Source organism: Glossina fuscipes, unplaced genomic scaffold, assembly GCF_014805625.2.
Source record: "Glossina fuscipes isolate IAEA_lab_2018 unplaced genomic scaffold, Yale_Gfus_2 28, whole genome shotgun sequence".
NCBI lineage: Eukaryota > Metazoa > Arthropoda > Insecta > Diptera > Glossinidae > Glossina > Glossina fuscipes.
The window spans coordinates 702,981-723,129 of record NW_023998423.1 but is presented as its reverse complement, the minus strand read 5'-3'; the positions used below and the strand labels follow the sequence as shown (position 1 = coordinate 723,129).

The 20,149-nt window shown below is 32.8% G+C and overlaps 1 protein-coding gene across 1 annotated transcript in view; it reads left to right on the top strand.

The window, feature by feature from the left end:
* The window catches only part of LOC119636202, a 138,843-nt gene extending 120,285 nt beyond the window's left edge, over positions 1-18,558 (top strand). The window contains exons 5-8 of the mRNA XM_038031432.1: positions 11,895-12,014; positions 12,791-12,887; positions 13,013-13,110; positions 17,910-18,558. Of these exons, the coding sequence (XP_037887360.1) occupies positions 11,895-12,014; positions 12,791-12,887; positions 13,013-13,110; positions 17,910-18,301 (707 nt within the window). The 3' untranslated portion in view covers positions 18,302-18,558. The remainder of the gene's footprint in view (positions 1-11,894; positions 12,015-12,790; positions 12,888-13,012; positions 13,111-17,909) is intronic.
* The last annotated feature ends 1,591 nt before the right edge of the window (positions 18,559-20,149 follow it).

Here is a 20,149-nt window from a genome sequence, read left to right as displayed (position 1 = left end):
GTTTTGCATGTATTGTGCCGATTTAGAGAATAAGCATATATTCGTTCGGTTGTCAGTGTTACGTTTCTTTCAGCTACATTTTTTATTAGACTTAGAAAATTTGTGAAAAATGTCCATCTGTTTGTCCGCGTAAATGCTTGATATTTATGATGAACGTTCTCGAGTTAGCGAAAATGGTGATACCGCCTACAAATTTTCAAAAGGATTTGACAATGAACCAAACTTTTCAAAGGACGCGCTAACAACACCCATAGCCCTGTGTGACAAAAACTTTTTTCTTGTTTTTTGCTCGTGCTCATAAACTGTTGTTATTTGGGCACAATGGTGACGGGTATAAAAGATTCGGTTACGATCGAATATAATCTTATTACTTGTTTATAAGTCATAGCGATCTTGTGCTCAACGACCCAAATATCGTTACTCTTACTTATTTTCTAGCCGGTGATAAACTCAGCATTTATCTTTCATGGCATTTAACTTAAAATGAAAGTTAGGTGGTGTTTATCGATTTTATTTTTTTTTATTAAGTTTTATTTTTTCACATTACTTCAGCGCTTTAACCGTTATTTCGGTTTGCATACTTTCCCACCGTGTGGTTGATTGGAAAACAGGAAAACCTGAAACCAAACACTACATATGCTTCAACGAAACCATAAAACAACGTAGGGAAAAAGAGCATGTAAAAAGGCGAGAGAGGAAAAAAGGCGAATGATAATTTCAGGATCAAATTGAATTTTAGGTACCCTAATGTGTAAGCATTTATTTTGTAAACTATGGTCAACTGTTAATTTCTTCGCAGTATAGGAGACAAATCAAATGTGACTACTTATTGTTACGTTATGGTTGTCAATTGTCAAGAATAAAAGCTACTCCAACTACAACAGCTTATTTTGGTTTGTGTTGGAATATGGTTGGCTCTTACTGCATCGCCGGTCGTACTCTTATTTTTACCGATATTGACTTTCGTGAAGTACACTCTTTCAACGCGTTGTCCTTTTTCTCGTTTCCACCTCAGTAAACACTAAATCCTATTAATACACGTAATAGTTACTCACATCTGTTGTAAGTATGCAAAGTTGTCGTATATGACATAGTTTTTGAATATGACGACAACAGTGTAAAGCGAAAGAAAGAAGAGGAAAGGAAGCGAAAATAGATTAGCAGTGCATTAAATACAAAACTAGTTTTTCCTTGTTGTGTCAAAAAGGAAATAATTCTATAGTATAGGTAAAGAATTCTCATAACTCTATATGGAAGATGTGATAAAATTAGTTGCTATAGTTATCCTGTTTACATCTAATTTTTGCCGATCATCGTTAATTTGGCAAAGCTGGTGATGCTCTTGGCATGTTAAGTTCCTTCCGCACTAGCTCTTCGTCGTGCAAGGGGAATGATTTCCACTTCAGGCATTAGTTATGTTTAAAAGAAAAATTTGCAAGTCCATAAGCGTATGTGTAAATTCATGTTCATTAGTGCGTAAGGAAAGGCGCGAGCGAACTTAGCCGAACTTCTTTTTCTAAACAAACATATTAATGGCTACAGGCTTCATTATTCATTATAAGGCTTCATTATTATAAGGTCACACATCTGTACTTAAAGTACACATATATATGCAGATTTTAGTGCCGAACCTTTAGAAAAGAGTAGGATGTGAAAATAAGGGAAGCTTTACATATCCTGTAAGTTTTTATTAAATTAAAACGATTTGCATACAAAACAAAAGTGAGCATATAAAATAAATAAATAAAAAATGATGTGGAAGTTATGATAACGCTATAGTGAACTTACAGCGAATTATTGACACTCAACCAACGCAGTCTAATGTATTGCAAGAAAACAATAGCAGAGTGTAGTGTTTACAATCGAAGACGCCGTAAACACGGTTGATAAAGCCGATTAGTGAGCGCATACAATAAGCAGAGTTTAATACTTACCGCAATATATTTCTATCAAATCAAAAGGGACGACTTGCCAGGCTGGCAACTAAATCCATGTCCATTCGCCGACAAGTGAAAAGCCTGGCGAGGTGCCTGGTCGTGCAATCTTTCATGACGAGCTTATTGTGTTACAGATGAATATCAATGAATTTTTAGGACTATGAAGAGTATCATTGTAGACATCATAAATGACAATTTTTGTATTTAAAAGAAGTCCGAGCAGGTACACCTTTTCAAGAATGCATCGAAAAAGTATATATAAGAGATGAGAGAAACAGTTCTAACAAGTTCATTTTTAGTATACATTGAAATTTATGTCTTTTAAATTTTTTTATTTTAATTTTGACAAATCTCAAGTACATGAACGTAGAAAAGAACATGATCTTAGCCCTTCACTGAGATTGCGGGCATCTTCCGTGATATACATATTTTAGACTATCTAACATATATGAAGAACATAGAAACCAGCTTGTGGTATTCACTTCTAACTTAAAAACTTCCAATCTACTAACAATGTAGGGAATATTTGATCCACAAGTAATTCAAAAAACGGTAGCGAACTTTTTTTGCATGAAAAAGAGCCCGCCAGGATATCGACTAACAATTTACTGGCCGTGGGTTCAAATATCAAGTACGTTTGAGTATTCAATAAAGCAATAGCTTCGGGCGTTATTGCTTTAAGCCCTTAGCTTTTTAATTTATTTCTCTGACTAAGTTAACTATCATAATAAAACAAAGGGAAACTCCTAAAGTTTTAGACGGGGGAAGATCAAATCAATTCATTTCTTTTCTTTTCTTTCTTTCTTTCTATATACAATATGTACGCATGTGTATGGTGTATACTGATGGTATATATATGAAAAAAGCTCCAAAACTTACAAAAATTTTACGTTATATTAACGGCTTTATTGCAACATTTTTTTACGGTCTCACACGGTACAGAAAAGTTAGGATGCTTTCTGGTACGGTGCATATAATATACAAAAACGAGAAACTTGTACGCATGGGGTCTTATTCTGTATGCAAACAATGTAAACTAAACTTAATACTTAAAACGTAATACTCACAATAACTGTTATCTGTATGCGGGACAGACGGAAGAAAGAAGATAGAAAAATAATAATAAAAAAAAAAAAAAACATTAAGGTAACAGAGAACAAATATTAAAAAGTAAAAGCATTCGAAATGCTTTAAACGTATTCCATATTGCATACGTGCCTATATGATGCCAAAGTATCCTAAAAAATAAATATGTAAAGTAAATGCAATAGGTTGAATGCTTCAAGTCAAGCAAATGGACGTTTCGCTTTAAAAACTTTGCATTTGCTTTAATAATACAATAAAATTGATGATAACAAAGAGATGGGTTGAAAACGCGTTTTAGTAACGATCTTAAGATCATCTGAAGGAGGGCAGGAAATGAAGAATTTGTGGGAGAAAGAGCTAAAGAAATTTCTCGAGCAACAGAATTTTTAAACTATCCATACACACTCATGTCTTCAAATCCCTAGAACGTGATTAATTCGCTGGAATGGCCTGTCGCTATACACAGGCAAATACTATAAGGGTCGGGACCACAAGCCGCTATTCACGAATTCGAACCTCACCATCATCGAGAAGTTTGTCTCCAGCCAGTAAAGGCTTTGGGCACACATCGAATAGACTGCGGCCAATCCATGCATGTTGCTCTTTGCCCATTTCTCTCAGATCACAAAAACCGTGTCACACGCATAGATAAGATCCCTGAGTGATTGATATATGAAACTCAAGAAGCGCGCTTTACGGAACGATCGTTGACACAAACACAGAAAATTAAGACAAATCAGATTAAATTGTACCACGTTATATGAAAACTACTGTCGCTTTTTATCGAAACTCCTCAGAACTAATTAAATGGATCCGTTTCTCTTTATGAAAATAAAATGTTTTATTGTTTACTCGTTTTTACGGAAATTCCCTGATAATTGGAATTGGAAATAACCGATAAATGGCAACTACACATATTGCATAAGTGCAGCCATAGATAAATTGTTCAATTCAGTTGTTTGGTGCATTCTTGGTATGTCCTTGTAGGAAATCCACCTAATAGTGCGAGGCCACAAAGTAGAAGGGTTTTAATTTCCATTTCGCTTTATATGGAAATCGCGTTATAAAAACCGCGCGTTATAAGAGACTTCGTTATATATACATATACTTTCATTTCCTTAAAATGTAAAACTTTTGTTTTATAATTATTCCTCTTTTTTTCGTAACACATTTTAACAACACGATATATATTTTTATAAATATTCATCGCACATATTTGCATTCACGGCATTCATTTCATCTACTCACACTTACGGCTGACAATCTTTTATGCCCTTTACATGAAAAACGCATAAAAGAAATTTTAACACGCTTTTAAATTGTAGTTTTTAAAAGAAAAACAATATTTGTTTGGTATTTTCTTAGTTTGGAAAAAAAATTTTTAAATGCTTTTTAAATGTATGAAATGTTTTCATAACGACAGAATTAAGAAAAATGTATATTATCAAGAAAGGTTTTAGTCAGTAATTTAAAAGATTAAAATTAAAACATTGTCAGCGCGGCAACGATTACTTGTTGACCATGAGAACGCAACACAAAAAGACGGCCCGATGGACACTCAATTAAAAACGACGCTGACAATGTTTCTCATCGCATCGGTCGGTAAAATAAAATGTGCGCCCGTCTCAAGTTCTTCTGGGCGTTGCGTATATTCTTTTATTATTATTATTACTCTTATTATTAATTTAGCCGGAGAAATCAACTGCAAGTTTAAAGTCTTAAAGCACAAGTATCTAAGGCTATCTATCGGGCTTAAAGAAAACCATTGAGTTGCAAGTCGAGATTATTTGATCCTACTAGGCGGCAAAGGCAGATTCCGGGTACACTTAATGTACCCTTCCACCATAAGCGGAGTAGGGAATAAAAAATGGTAATAAAGTGCATAAAGTTCGAATGTGTTCTTGATACCTTTCATTTATATACATAGACCTTTAAATATCCCCAATCGGTTTTTCTCTGCTTGGGGTACCGTTGACATATACCCATTTTTATCGAAAAGCTTTAATCAAAAAAATAAAGTTGAAAAGCTTTTGTCGCAAGCGTTCGTTGGTGCATTAAGAATATGAGGTTAAAAAATGAGCGTGATCTGTAAATATTCTCACCTGTATTACCCAAGAAATGATCTCAAAAAAACATTCAAATTTTTTTCAGGTGTTCTCATGGAAGTCCGCGTGTTGGAGGATGTCCAAAGCATCACATTGCGGTATCTAAAATTAGTAAACTTACTTTACTTATTAAAAATGCTGTCTTTTTTCAGTTTTCACCATAAAAAACCCGAAATTAGATTTTCTCTCCATACAAGGCTCTGTTTTTCACGATAACCTCCGTATATGTTACGATTTTAACAAACACCTATCTAATTTTTTTACTAAATTATTACTACGGGTAAATTTTCATCGCGAAATTTTATTAGTTCCGACTTTTTGTGAAGCGCTTACTACTCATGAGAAATCTTATACGGAGTGGTGTCGAAGAAATAGACCTACGTAGTTTACATTTGGTCCATTAGTATTAGCAATTAGGCCTCTTTGGCATATAAAAGTTTATATTTCCTAAGAATCATGATTTGGGGTAGTGCCCAAAAAGTACGCATAGTTTAGGGCGTAACAAACCTTTACCTGTGGTAACAGCCAGGAATACTTGGGATAGATCAAAAACCGAATCTTGTCCATGCGTCCGTCTATCTTGTATTGAATTTAGATAATTCAATTTTCGAGATATTTTGATGAAATTTGGTACACTGGTTTTGCCGGAAGGACTCGCGCTATAGAATATGGTTTAGATTAGATTGTCTTTGAAAAGATGTTATGTGAATAATCGCAGGATAGTATAGGATATTTTATGGTGGACCGTGGCTCACTACAGTGTTTTTATTTTTTTACTTAGTGTCTTACACTTTATACTACGTTAAATAAATGGCTCCAAGGCAGGTCATTTTCAAAATACGTGAATTTCTATTTCTAAAATTTTTATTTACGACTTAGGACATATTATTTTCATTCATTTTATTTTATTCTATTTTCTTTACGCAAGAAGATCAGCTAACATAAATTGGCAGCCGACTTCAATTGACTTTTGGAAATAAATCTTATGCTAAATGTTATTAATAACGATTAAAAAGTTTCTGCAGAAAAATAAAAAAATAAAAGGAACAATATTCATACATAAATAAATTGAGAAAAAGAAAAGAAAAAAGGAAAATAGCACATACACATCTAGCGCAGAGGTGTGAGAGGCCATGTTTAAGCTGGGCAATATTGGCTTTATTAAAATCATTTTGTACATACAATCTAGACGGCTTTAACATTTTAGAGTTATTCAGATGGCTATCCCGCTTGTAATGAACTAACAAAAATAGTGGCTTGCGATATGCTACACCCAACACTATGATGATATCAACAGGTTTCGATGTTTCGGCCCCACCACCAATATTGGCAGGATGTTTCTTATAAGTGGAAATGTGCTTATTTAGGGGAATGTAAGAACAAGTTACATTTATTTTTTACCCACTTTCACACAAGTGGCAATAAATTCGACGTCGGGAGTAGTTAGAAATACAAATGAGAAGGACGGAAAGTCAGCAGATATAGTAATTTAAACAACACCACTAGTACGATCTAACCGATCTTTTTGATCGGCTTAAGCTAGGTTTCAGTAAAAGCGAAAAAGCAGAACTAAGAATTTAGGTAGGTAGACCTAATTTTAGAGTTAAGACTGCTAACATTTTGGTAGATGATAGTTGCTGGGTATGAGGAAACATTCCGTTTTTTGCAGATGAAGAAACTGTAGAATTAATGTTACTACATGTATTCCGCAAAGTAAATTGCTTTATTAAGGATCCTTGTAGCCAAAAATTATTATTTAACAAAATAGCATTATTTCCCGTCGAAAATGAAATCTTAAAGGAAAAGATAGCTCTAGTTTGAGATTTTACTAATGCTACCACGATTAAGATTAACAAATGGGGCTTTCACAGCAGAATCACCTTTTATGTTAACAGTTGGGGTGTCCGATGCCAGTCTTGGCAAGAATATTCCTTTCCGGGAGGGGACTACTGTTTTTTGTTTATATTTTTCTGATGCTTATATATAATATGACTTTCAGGAGGAGACTATCTTGCAGCATCAGCGTAGCTAATACGAGGAAGTGTGCTTGAATTAATAGCTGTACCAGCTAAGTTTTCAAGAAACGTAAAAAACAAGCCCAAAGCGCGCGCGCAGTTGCCAAACTGTAGAGCGACTAATAGATGTACTTACTTTAACATACATTGTAGCATTAACTGCATTAAAAATTCAGCCTAAAAATGTATCAAATATTTCTTTATTGCCTTGAATTTGAAAAATAAGCTAAGAATGACTAAATTATTTTAACTTCATTCCCTGCACAAAATGAACGAAAATATGAAAAAACGTATATGAATTGGATTCGAATATGTTAAATTTCAAACGATAAAAAACAAAACAATGCATATAGATATGTGACTCCTAACCTCAAAGGAATTAAAAAAAGGGAAAATTACTTGCGGGCATGCAAGCCTTATATCTTTGAGGTCGAAAATTAAGCCGAATATTTTAGCTTTACTTAGTTCTTTTTGTAAGGATTTGGTTGTAAATCTCTTTGTTTTTTTTTTTTTTCTTTTCAGGCTTATATTTTATTTGATTGGTTTCGTTGAATTTAATCTTTTCTGTTTTTTTTTTGTCTAACGAAAGGCAATTTTCAGTCAGATCAGAACTGAATCCTTTGAGATATTATTTAGGTTATGTAAGTAACTAACTAACTATTCAAGCATACATATGGAACTATGTAAAAAAAATAAAAAATAAAAATTGTTTCTTAGTCAACCTCTCAATAAATAAATAACTAAATAATACATGGCAATTTTATTTTTTCTAGTCTGTTTTTTTTTTTTTTTTTTTTTTTTTATATATAAAAAGTATTAAAAGCATAGTTGGCTTGATCGGTTTATTTTGGAAAATTTTTTATTAAAGATTTAAGGAATTAAAGTATGGTAAACATTAAATAGGTTGCCTTGAAAATTGTTCGATGAAATAAAAAGGAAAAATAAATAAAACTGCACCGAACACAAGCGAGTATATTGACCTTTTTTATTGCCTTTGAAAATCTTAGAAGTACGCAACGAATACCACATTAAATTAACGTGTATACGCGGACATCACAAGCTTGACAGTGCAAAGCTGTACTGAACCCAAGAGAGTATATTGACCTTTTTTACTGCCTTTGCAAAACTTGAAAATATGCAACGAATGTCACATGAGCGTAACGCGCTCATAAGCATTGAAATTTTGAGCTGAACTAGCTGACATATTTCCAAGATTTTGAATCATTAAATTTTCATGTTAGCCGTTACTAGAATCCTTGTTCAAAGTTTAGAATAGTAAATGAACTTGTCTGAAGTATAATCTATTTATATATGGAGATGAAGGGGCTTTCAGATTTCGAATCAAATCGCTTAGAAATTTGTCCTTGTTAGTTTTGCTTTTCCATAACGTTGCCATCCAACGAACTAGGTCACCATAAGTGCATACACATACGAGGATTACTGTAGTTTAAGCTAATAAAAATTTTCCAGTTTTATAGGAAAACAGAAAAAAAATGAAAACTTTGAAAAAAAAATCGAAAATACTTACTAAGCTCGTAATAGTTTTCAAATATTTGTTACTTTTTTTTATTTTATTTTTTTTTATTTTTTATATATTGCTTGGTATTGAATGATATTTAAGTGCCATGCATACATATGTGACTTGAATATAACAAAATTGCCCATGAATTATATTTAAAAGAGAAGAGAATCCAAAACTATCCAAGCTTAAGTCTATTCACAATAGTTTTTCTTTTTTTTCTCTTTTCTTTTGTCATGTTTCTCCGAGAGGTGGTAAAAAATTCTTTACAAAAATCTCTTCTGACTGTAGGTTATAGCAAATACTATAACGGTACATTATCCAGCTAATAATTTTTACATTTTCCTGTCGTCATCTCATATATATTCTAAAGTGCTTCCTTGGGGTATACAAGTAAACTCTTACATTTACGCACATACAAGAAAAATTCTTATTTTTGTTTTTTTGTTGTTACTTTTAACTGCCCATAAATTTCTAAAAATACTATGCACATATATATGATTGTATGTGTTTATGAATGCTATATCAACTGTATAATAAGTAATGGTTTCTAAATGTATTTCAAGTGAACTGTAATAAATATATATATGTATCTGCGTATATGTGTATGCCTGTATTAAAACGTATCCATTTTCTTTTTACTTGCACTTGTACACTTCGAAAAAGGCCGAAATAAAAGTTTTTATTACTACAACATAGTATTAATAGTTTATGGTTATTTTAAACTAAATACTAAAAGAAAGGAAAGGGATCTAGTGAGCTTCATTCTTAAATAATGTACTGCGATGTATTGTTATGAAATTCACTTTCGTAAAATACAGTTCGTATCACTGGATCGTGAACATTTTGATCAAGAGAAATACAATTCAAAGTTCTTTGATTTACAATAATATGCCTTAACTGTAGGATCATTTATTTACAATTATGTTCCTTAAATGTAAGATTATTCACAATTTATTTTGGCCGTACTCTCAACTTCTATGTTCTTGCGCGAGTAGCTTCCCCTTCCACAAATATTCTACTTATATACATTACAAGCCTGTTACTCTACCTAAATTTATGGTTTTATTACTAATCCCAGCCTGCTTTTCTTCTAATCGTTTTCATCGGCCTGCAGCGACATGACGCGCCTGCGAATGCGCATTTGGTTTTTCCTTCTTTAGGGAATTTATTATTAGGGAAAATTACTGAAATTGACTGGATTTGGGATTTTCGTAATACTATTTATTAATATTTGTAAATAAAAAATGTTTATTAAATAAATGAAAATTTCACAACCGAAGCCTGAGCTATGTTTCAAGCTATTAACCTTGCTAATAAAAACAGACACAATACTGGTATTGTTCCTGCTAACAGCTATCCGGAATCTCTGGACTTCTTGAGCTGGAGCACCGTTGGCAAATTAAGATATACTATCACTACATGGAACGATAAAATTAAAATGCTTTGTGTAGCTAGTCATATTAGTTCATTGGTACACGATCGAGCGGCGAAGCCTGCTGTTTTTGCACCTCTCTAATTATAGAAGATATCACGGAAAAATCGGACCTTCAAAGGTATATTGGAAAGAGAGTTCTAGAGAAAATTATTTATATAAATTTACAATAACAACGTCAGAGTGACTCTTCCGGTAACCTTCACTTAATTCTTCCGTTATATCGAACGAAAATAGACAAAATCAATTTCAGGACATAAGCGAAAACTTGGCTTGGCCATACCATTGCAACGCACCAAAAGATCATTAAGAAGACTTCTCCTCTAACCTGCGCTTGCGGACAAATTCTTACGATAAAACACATTCTTTGTGACTGTCTACACTTTTCACTTGTCGGCCCCAGAATGCAATACCAATTCGATGCATTATTTTGTTAAAACTGCTGGGCTCCACGTCTAATTTTTGGTTTTCTAAAATAGACCCGATGTCCTAATACTCAATTTGTGTTACTTTTAGCATAAGAATTTATGGCATTAGTCTAAAAATATTATAGTTATGAATACAATAATAAATAAATTAGTTAATTAATAATTAAATAAGATCTTAAAGTAAATAAAACAAAAAAAAAATTATACGCAGATAGATAACATAAAATGAGAATGTGATTATATATAAAATAATTAATAAAAATATTTAAAAATACCTATTAATAAATATAGTGTAGCACTAAAATAATTAACCTTGATAAACATTTGGTCGAAACATTGAATGGGTATTTACTTAGGCAAACTTTCGTTTCCATTTGACATATCTTGAACGATTGTTACGGCTTTGTACTTCGTCTAAGTAATCAATTTCAATCGACTTCTGCGAGACACGCTCAAAGCGTAAAGTGCGTGATCAGATTCAATCGTTGACAAGGTGGCGGGAGATGTGCACACAGACGAGATATGTAGTCAGTGCTAATCGATGACTCATTCTCCCTCATAATTACATGTTGAAGTTCGCTAAGCCCCTAGCAAGGAAAAAGTTTAGCGGTGTATGCGGACTGCAATGAACGAAATGCACGTTGTTCCTTTCCTTCTATGACATATTATTGCTCAATCTTATTAATGCGAAACGCATTTTATTTAAGGAGATGGTGTCCCATTAAAGGACAAAGCAAGAGATAGGGTTCCGCTTCTATAAATACATTCCAACGCTCATGCATTTTACTGTGTTTGTAAACGAAGACCATAAGAGCTTCAAAGCATCCCTGAAAGTTGCAAAAAAAAAAAAAAAAATTCAAAACTTGGAAAATTTGCGAGGATATGACCTAATTTAGGCGGCAGCCGCTAAATCCATACTTTGTAAGCGACAATAAGTAGATGATTTTTTCCAAGTGTAACAACACTAATTAACGAAAATTTACTTCGCTCTTTTTTTATATTTAGACCTATACCGTTATCAGTGCAGGCAAGCTATCAAATTTTTACTTCTTTTGTTGATGGACTTTGCCATGGTTAAGTTAATGTCAAATTTCTGTTGTTTTCGTTATTGACAGTAATTACAAAGGTGGCCGAGGGTCTGAAGAGATTAATTCCCCGTTTAATATTATGGCTTGTAATACACATTTACATGATCTATACATGATTTTTCCTAAATCTTTTGCAAAGATCCCGAATAAGAATTAATTTTAAAAAGTTCCCTTCTTTGCAATAAAGTTTAAGGTTAAAACCTAACAACAAGATTTACTTTCTTGCAAAAAATGTTCGTTATTGAATTTCCCTTCATTTTTACTTTTTTCCTGTAATCCAGAACTAAAAGCCAATATAATGGGGCCGACGGATTTGTATGTAAAAAGTGGCAGTGACATTAATTTGACGTGCAAAATATTGCAGGGACCGCATGAATTGGGCAACATATTCTGGTATAAAGGTAAGAAGAACAGTAAAATAACCGAGAATTCAATTAAAGCCTTCACTGCATACAGAAGAAGAAGTAAAAAACGAATAAAATTTTTTCCATTAAACGTTGCTCTATAATAATTGATGCATTAATTTGATTGTGGTTTCGCTTTTTAAAAACTCATGCAAACAAATAACATATTGTTGTTACTTTCATTTCCTCCGATAAATGTTTTCTTCTTCCTACACCCATCACCGAAAGATGAGGGATATATTCATTTTGTCAAGACGTTTGCAACCATCAAGAAAAAAGCTTCAGAGAAACTACATAGAGTATACATTCTTGATAGTGTACCAAAAATGACAGTGTACCAAAAATGTAATATTTTTAAAACACTTTTATAGCGCGCACAAGCAAGCTTGAAAAATCCCATGGTCTGTTCGACTATCCATCTGTCCTTCTGCCCAACCATTTGATATCTGTGGTAAACATTTTCCCGTTCGCAAATAAGAAAATTTTGCCTACAAGTTTGCAAAAGGATTTAAAAATGACCTAAACTTTTCAGAAAACATGCCTAAAACGCCCACACATCTGTGTGACAAGCATTTTTATTTTGAAAATAGAAAAAATCATTAGGGGCCGCGCCCCCTCAATAATATAAAGCACGAAAATTTAGTTCCTATTCAGGGTAGCAGTGACAAGTATAAAAGAGTCGGTCGCCACCGAATATAATTTTCTCATCTTTCATTTTCCTCTTTTTGATATTCCACATCTTTTGGTCTTCTCTACATATTAATTATTAATAGGTAATGAGATTATTGATATGACAGCGAACCAAAATGAAATTGATAGCGGGACCCGTATCAGTGTTGAAAACGATTGGACAGACGGTTTAACATCGAGGTAATTTCGTAAATGCTTTATCTTCTTTATTTATCTTCTTTGTTAATAAGTTTTAATCATTAACGAATGTTTTTTTATTTTTCCGTTTTTTTCTTCATTAACCCTTTCTTCCTTTTACATAACAGATTAAAAATACGTCGTGCTTTATCCAGTGACACTGGCAATTATACTTGCGTACCAACGATAGCTAAATCATCCAGCGTTTACGCTCACGTAATTATTGGTAAGTTGTAATACAAAAGGTTCATTGATAAAAACAAACATAAAAAAAAAATTAAATTTTATTTTCGGATAACAATGTTGTTTGTTAATCGATAGTTTTGAAAATTTTTGGAATAACGATAAACGCTAGCAATGAAAACCATTATGATTACTGATTCATTGCTTAAAAAAATATATATATATAAAAAATGTTATCTGGCTTGGTACTTATCGCTTCAGAAATTATGTATTAAGTAAGACAATGTCAAGTTTCAGCTGCTAAGTAAGTAAATAGGTCCGAAGTTACTCTCAATTTTGAAACAAGCAAACCAAGAGAGTGAGAGAAAAAGAATCGGATGAAAGAACGCATCGATTAGCGGATATTTGCACGCATGGGCGAATGTACAGACGAATATGATTAAATGGATTGAGTATTTAAAACTTGACAGCGTCCTTGACGCATATTTCTAGATGTCTCAAACGTGATGTTGGATAAGCAGATATTGCATTTTTATCCTCACATGAGTTTTGGTAAAAAGTTTGCAATCGTTCGAAGGGAGCTTCAAATATTTTATAAAGTATAGATATATTTGGGCAACACCAAATTCTTAATTGATCTAAGTGTCCATCCGTCTTTGTGAGGTATACGGTATCATTCTCATAGTCGCAGAAATGCAAATCCCCTCTTCAAATTCTGTTTAAACATGGGAGTTTGTTACACATAGGTTGGTATTGAAAATGAAACAAATCAGCCAAAGAATACGCCCACTATACCATATAAACCAAAAGCGGCTTTGTTTTCAAATGCAAAAGATTTGTTCACTATATTCGTAAACTACACGAGGGATGTAGCGAGAAAGGTTTATACATATATTCTATAGGATTTTATAGTAATTGTACAACAATGGGAAAAATTCCACGCTCTCATCCAATATAATATTGATCAACTGAAATCCATGTCTACGATTTTAGAGATTGTAGCAAGTTTGTTGAAGAAACGCGCTCATTTTAAGTGCCGTTTTCTTTTGTTCCGCTTCGCCCCTTTTCCAACAATGAATATTGAAAGAAATGAATGATTAGGCGAATAACGTCTGATATATTTTATAAAGTATATTATTTCTGAGCAGTTCAAAAGTTTTAATGGTTTCTTGCGGTTCTAAGTCCTTCATGATTGGGATTCGGGCAGAAAAGCTCAAGCAGGTGGCGTTTTTCCTAGCTATTTTACATTGAACAAAGTCTCCAGAAATTATGTCAATCAAGATATATATTTTCAAAATTTGTGTAATATTGTCAACGGCTTTAAAAGAAAAAAGTAGCGCCATTTGGCACACCAATCGTTATCAAATGCAATAGTGTCGAAAAGTTTTTTTCTTAACCTTATTCTCGCGAAGAATATTCGTGAAGCTTGCATAGTTTAATGTGAAAAAAGTCTGCTAACCATTGTGCATCTTAAGGCTTGCCTCCTCAGGTTTACGTAACAATGCCGTTATACACTAAAGAAAGAAAAAAATAAAAAAGGGTTGAACATTTTTTTTTTGGAAAATATTTTATAGGAAGTTTTTCTTCAAAGCTATTTTATGATTTCTTTTTTCTTGCATCAAAGTTGTTACATAGTAATATTGGCATAAGCAAAGAATGGCAATTTAGTACCTTTTATTGGTTTGAAAGGAAAAGAACAAATCTCATCACATGATATATCTTAATGAAAATGAATGCCTGTAGGGTAAATGAAACGCAAAGAGAAAAAAGAAAAGAAAACGAAAATTAAAACAAGAAAACTTTTAAAAGGTATTCTGGAGAAAAAGCCTTTTTACACAATGTAATCCGCTTTGCTTTTATACTTGCAAAGCCTTAAAGCATATTATCTCGATGTGATGTTAGAGCAAACGTAATATGATATCTTAGCAAATACTTGTGCATATAGAGAACTAAATGCTTTCCACACCATAACCATTCTATTTAACTAACCTCTAGTAAAAATGTTGACCCCACTCTCGAAGAAATTGCTCATTTAAAAAGCAAACTTGACAAATGCTTTAATAACAACAACAAGAGTAAGAACAAGAAAGTATATGTTCGGCTAAGTACATATATATGGGAATAAGTGAATGTGCATAAGTGTGCTTTACGATAAAGTAATGTAGAAAACTATTTTGATGTGTTTAAATAACCTGCGGGTTGTAAATTTATAAATAGAGAAAAAGCAAAGAAGGCCTAAAGAAAGCATACCAACTGTCCGCTTTTAGTGCTAGTGTAGCTATTTCTATCAACATCAACAACATAGCAACACAACAGCTACTGTTTCTATAAAATACAAGGTGATCGACCATTCAAGAGCTCACCATTGTTTGTTTGTGCATGCACATGCATATATATATCAAATATACGTACATCTGTACACACCTGCATATACAACAAACAAGCCTTGCCTATGCTTAACGAAGGAACACGTATACGGTTTGTTTTATAAGGTCTTTAGTCAAGGTAAACTGTTTTCACACTACACAACACAAACAATATTATTTTTCGAGAGAAGAATTTCAACACTTGTTGTTCGTTTTTAAATACACTGCCTATACATATACATAAATATATATGTATATATACATATATATATATATATATATATATACCTACGTAAATCGTTGTTTATTGCTTTTGCAATGTTATAAAAGGCAAACAACATTTATATTTTGTTGCCATTCGAGAAAAAATTTAATGCTCTGACATCTCAGTTATGTTAAGAAAATAAGAGTGTGAGAGAATATAGCGTTTAAGTGAATACATGGCTTGAAGGCATTAAAACAAGTATTTCTTTTTGAGTCAGTTTATGGAAACAGTATAAGACAAAGTCTGCATGGATTGCTTTACAAAAAAAGAAAAAAATAAATAAATGAAAAAAAATATATAAAGAAAGTAAAAATAATACAAACATTTTAAAAGACAAAGCAATAAACGCAAGCCAAACGTTTAGAAAGCATAATTCCTTTCCAATAAAAGTCATTAATAATTTTAAATTTTTTATATCCGACTACATATTTTTCCGCCAATTTAAACCCAATCGTTATTAGGAGTTATTATGATCATGGCTGGTACCAGAGCACTTTAAATTTGTGCTAAAATATGCAACACAAAGAAGAACTTAAGCTAGACCCATCTTTTAGTATTCGGATCGAAATAGAATCACTTTTTTAGTAAATGCCGCAAATTTTAGTTATATGACATTTCGTAAAACGACTTGTTTTGGCTTAGGGGCGAACGCTATGGAATATTGTTTGAATGGGACCACTTTTTCAATTATTTCCCATATAATTTCTCATTTTGAATAGTCGTTACATGAGTAACTACAGGGTGATCGAAGAGAGACTTTGGCTCAGTTTAGGGTGTTATTTGTTTTTAAATTTCAACCATGTCGAATACAATGAACGTCTATATAAAACCAGTATAGTAAGTAGCTACTGACGTACATGCGGTGCTTTGCAATTTCCTGCTCACATTCTACTATTTCGTCCGAATATATGAAAACACTACGGTGGATAATTATACAGCACAATGAGTCACCTGTTGTTGATTTGTTGAATTTCAGAAAGTAAAAATAAGCAGATAAAGAGGTTAATTTTCATTTGTAGACAATCGAAAAAGTTAGTAGCTAGTTGGTATAAAATCGAAACTATCAACAAGAATGCGAAGGCAAACTCTAATTAAGTATTTCAGGAAACCTGCAACAGACCGTCCATATGCTGAAACAAAGGTGTGTGAATGAACCAAAGAATTCGGAAACATGATAGTTAGTGAGCTCGTTTCTTGTCAATCCCAAACTACACCGATTTGAAAAACGTAGAAACGGCCACAAGTTGAAGCAAGAGATTGGCCCATGAGGTCAAGATCTCTTTTAAGTCCGTGCATAGCACTCCAATTAATGCCATAAAACATGCCATCAATCGATGACTTCCGAAATATATGTATACATGTATTATATATATACATACATGCATAAATTATATATACACGTACGTACAAAGTGGTATTTAAGGAGATGGTTTTTCTCAATTCATATAAAAAATGTAAAAAGATCTCTGGCATGTGTCTGCCTTTTCATACGAAAATCGTAAAAACCTTAGACTACACAAAACGTTTCTAATTTCATTTTTTCAGTATGCAGTGGTGTCCTCTCTAATTCTCATTTAAATTAAATTTACTTAGAGTCACTTGAAGGGAAAGCCATATCCTTAGATCCAAGCTTAAAAACCTTTAATAGGAAACCATTCTCCTCTTATCTCTCTATTAAACCAAAACATAGAATTCTATTCACCTTAAAGATCCAAACGTCATCAGCCTTTTTGAAATTGGTAATGTTAGTCCAATATTTGCTCCTGTATTTATTTGCATTGGCTGTCAAAATGTTCTCTCGTCGGCATACGAGGAGATTTATTGGCTACTTATAGATATAACAAATTGAAAAAAAAATAAAAGCCCACTTTTAGGCGGAATTGCCTCGATATGGTAATTATTTAGATTTTCATTAAATTGTTTCGATAGAGTTCTCTTCTATGCGATAAGTGGAATTGAGTTCTTCCTTTTCCAAGTTCCTAACGTACGTTTTGCATTATTGAGGAAACTTTTACTTTAGGTCTGTGTCATACTATGACATAAAGTTTAAATTGGTTTTAAAGAAATATCTTTTAGTGATATTCTTAAGCAACCTTAGAATGTTTTATGAAAATGCCTCTTGTCCACTTTTTATAAATTTTTCATAATTAAATTGTTGTTATATTTTATGTTCTGTTTCTTCACATTTTTTATCTTTCTGGGTCTTTTCAGGTGAACATCCAGCTGCTATGCAACATAATTCAAGCAGCATGCATAAAAGTAATTTTTATTATAGTATATGTTGCATGTTGTTAATCACCATTTTAACATGTTGTTTACAACATTTCTGCAATGATGCCACCATCACCGCCACGGGCCAAAGCAGTTCAACATTACTGCTAACAACCACAGAAACAATAACACAAAGAACAGCGGTGGGAAGAGTTAAAGACTCAGTCCAACACAGACAAAACAACAAGAGCAACAGCAAAGCATTGCCCTTAGCTATATCAACATCAGTATCAACAACGGCACCGGCAATCGCAACACCAACTGAACGTTACAGCAGACATAAAGAATTACGTGCCCAACAAAGACAACAACAACAACACATCGCAAGATGAAGGAGCAACTTGTTCAATGTAAAATGTTTGCAAGAGCAGCAAAAACTAACGGTATTACTGCAAGAATTACAGCAACAACATCAACAGCAGTATAAGTACCAGCAGCAAATTGTTCACCGAAAAAAATTGTTTTTAAGCTGTTTCCTGCTTTTGTTTTCGCGTTTATTTTAATACATATTTTCGTAATGCTGGTAATAAGGCGGGGATTTGCTGTTTTCATTTATTTTTTTATTTTATTTATTTATTTATTTATTTATTTATTTTTTTTTTTTTGTTAAGCGCAAGGAAAAGAAGAAAAGCAAACATTGTTCACTTTGGTTTTTTTTTCAAACCATAAAATAATTAAAGGAACAAAGTAGCTTAAAACGGGGTTAATAGTCGTTTAAACAGTCATACAAACAGTACGTCAGTTAGTAAGTAAGTAAGTAAGTCACTGAGCTACGCCAGCTCAGCCATTTAGTCAGTTCACGTTGTAAATGTATATGAAATCAAAAAAAAAAAGAAAAAACTAAGAGAAAAACTAAGATTAAACTTTAAGAAATCCAGAGAGTTAAGTTAATATGTGCAGACATAAACATCCCTAGACCAACACGATTACTACAATTCGCACAACAACAATCGAAAAAGAGTATTTTGTAGTTAAACGAAAATTTCAACTTCTGGTCGCATTAACGTTCGTTAAATATTCCTCAACTGTTTTTTTTTTTTTTTTGTTTTCTTCCGCTAGTGTGAAGTTGTAAGTAATTAGCTTTAAAATTTATAAAAGGGAAGAGAGATGAAAGGCGTAAAGCAAAGAATGAACATATTTAGTGTGGAAGGTGATAAAACTAAGCCGTTTTTTATTATGCAATTTAAACATTATGTAAGCTAAACTCCTTACGAGAGAGTTAATGCTAGTTATCTGTCGGTTGATGTTGCAAGGAGTCGTAAAAATTTACAAAGAAGAATAAGAAGCAAAGTAAAAACCATATTGCAACGCGGCATTAGTTTGTGATTGAGTATTATAAAGGACGATATTAAGATGACATCAAATAAAAATAAAGGATTTAAACGCGGGGAAGAAACTGTTTTAAAGAAAACTTTAGAAAATATTTATTCTCCTTTTAAATCCATAAAATGCCACTTTATTGAAAAATTTTGCCAATAACTTTTGCTTTGATACATCCTACATCGTTTGCGGTATAAGTGTGTAATTAATTTTTCCGGATCTATGCGGTCCACTGGAGATGTTGAGATAGTCCAATCCATCTTTTATTACACCGGTCGATTCATAATCGCTTAGTTCTTCTGAACTTGTCTGTCCGTCTACCCGCTTTGTTTTCTTTGGTTCGACCTACAAGTCGCAATTTTTGAAATATTTTTAATGAAATTTAATACAACAAACTTCGTTGTTGGCCCAAAGACATACCCTATTAAAAATGGTTCGGATCGGACCAGTTTTGCGACCACTTCCTATATAGCGCTTTATCTTAAAAAGTCACTATATGAATTACTCTGGAGTGGTGTAGGGTATTTAATAGTGCGCAGTGACAGACTATACTCTTCTTACGCTCCTTCAAAGAAAATAAACTAAAATATTAATAAAACGAATAAGAAAATTAAATCCGGTTGTGACCGACTCTTTTATACCTGTCACCATTATCCAAAAAAAAAATAAATAAATTTTGATGCTATATAATATGGAGCGGGTGCAGCTGATTTTTTCTGTTTTCAAAATAAAAGTGTTTTTCGCACAGACGTGCGGGTGATGTAGGCGCGTTTTTTTGAAGAGTTTAAGTCATTTCCAAATTCTTTTGCAAATTTGTAGACGATGTCTTCATATTCGCTAACGGGAGAATATATACCACA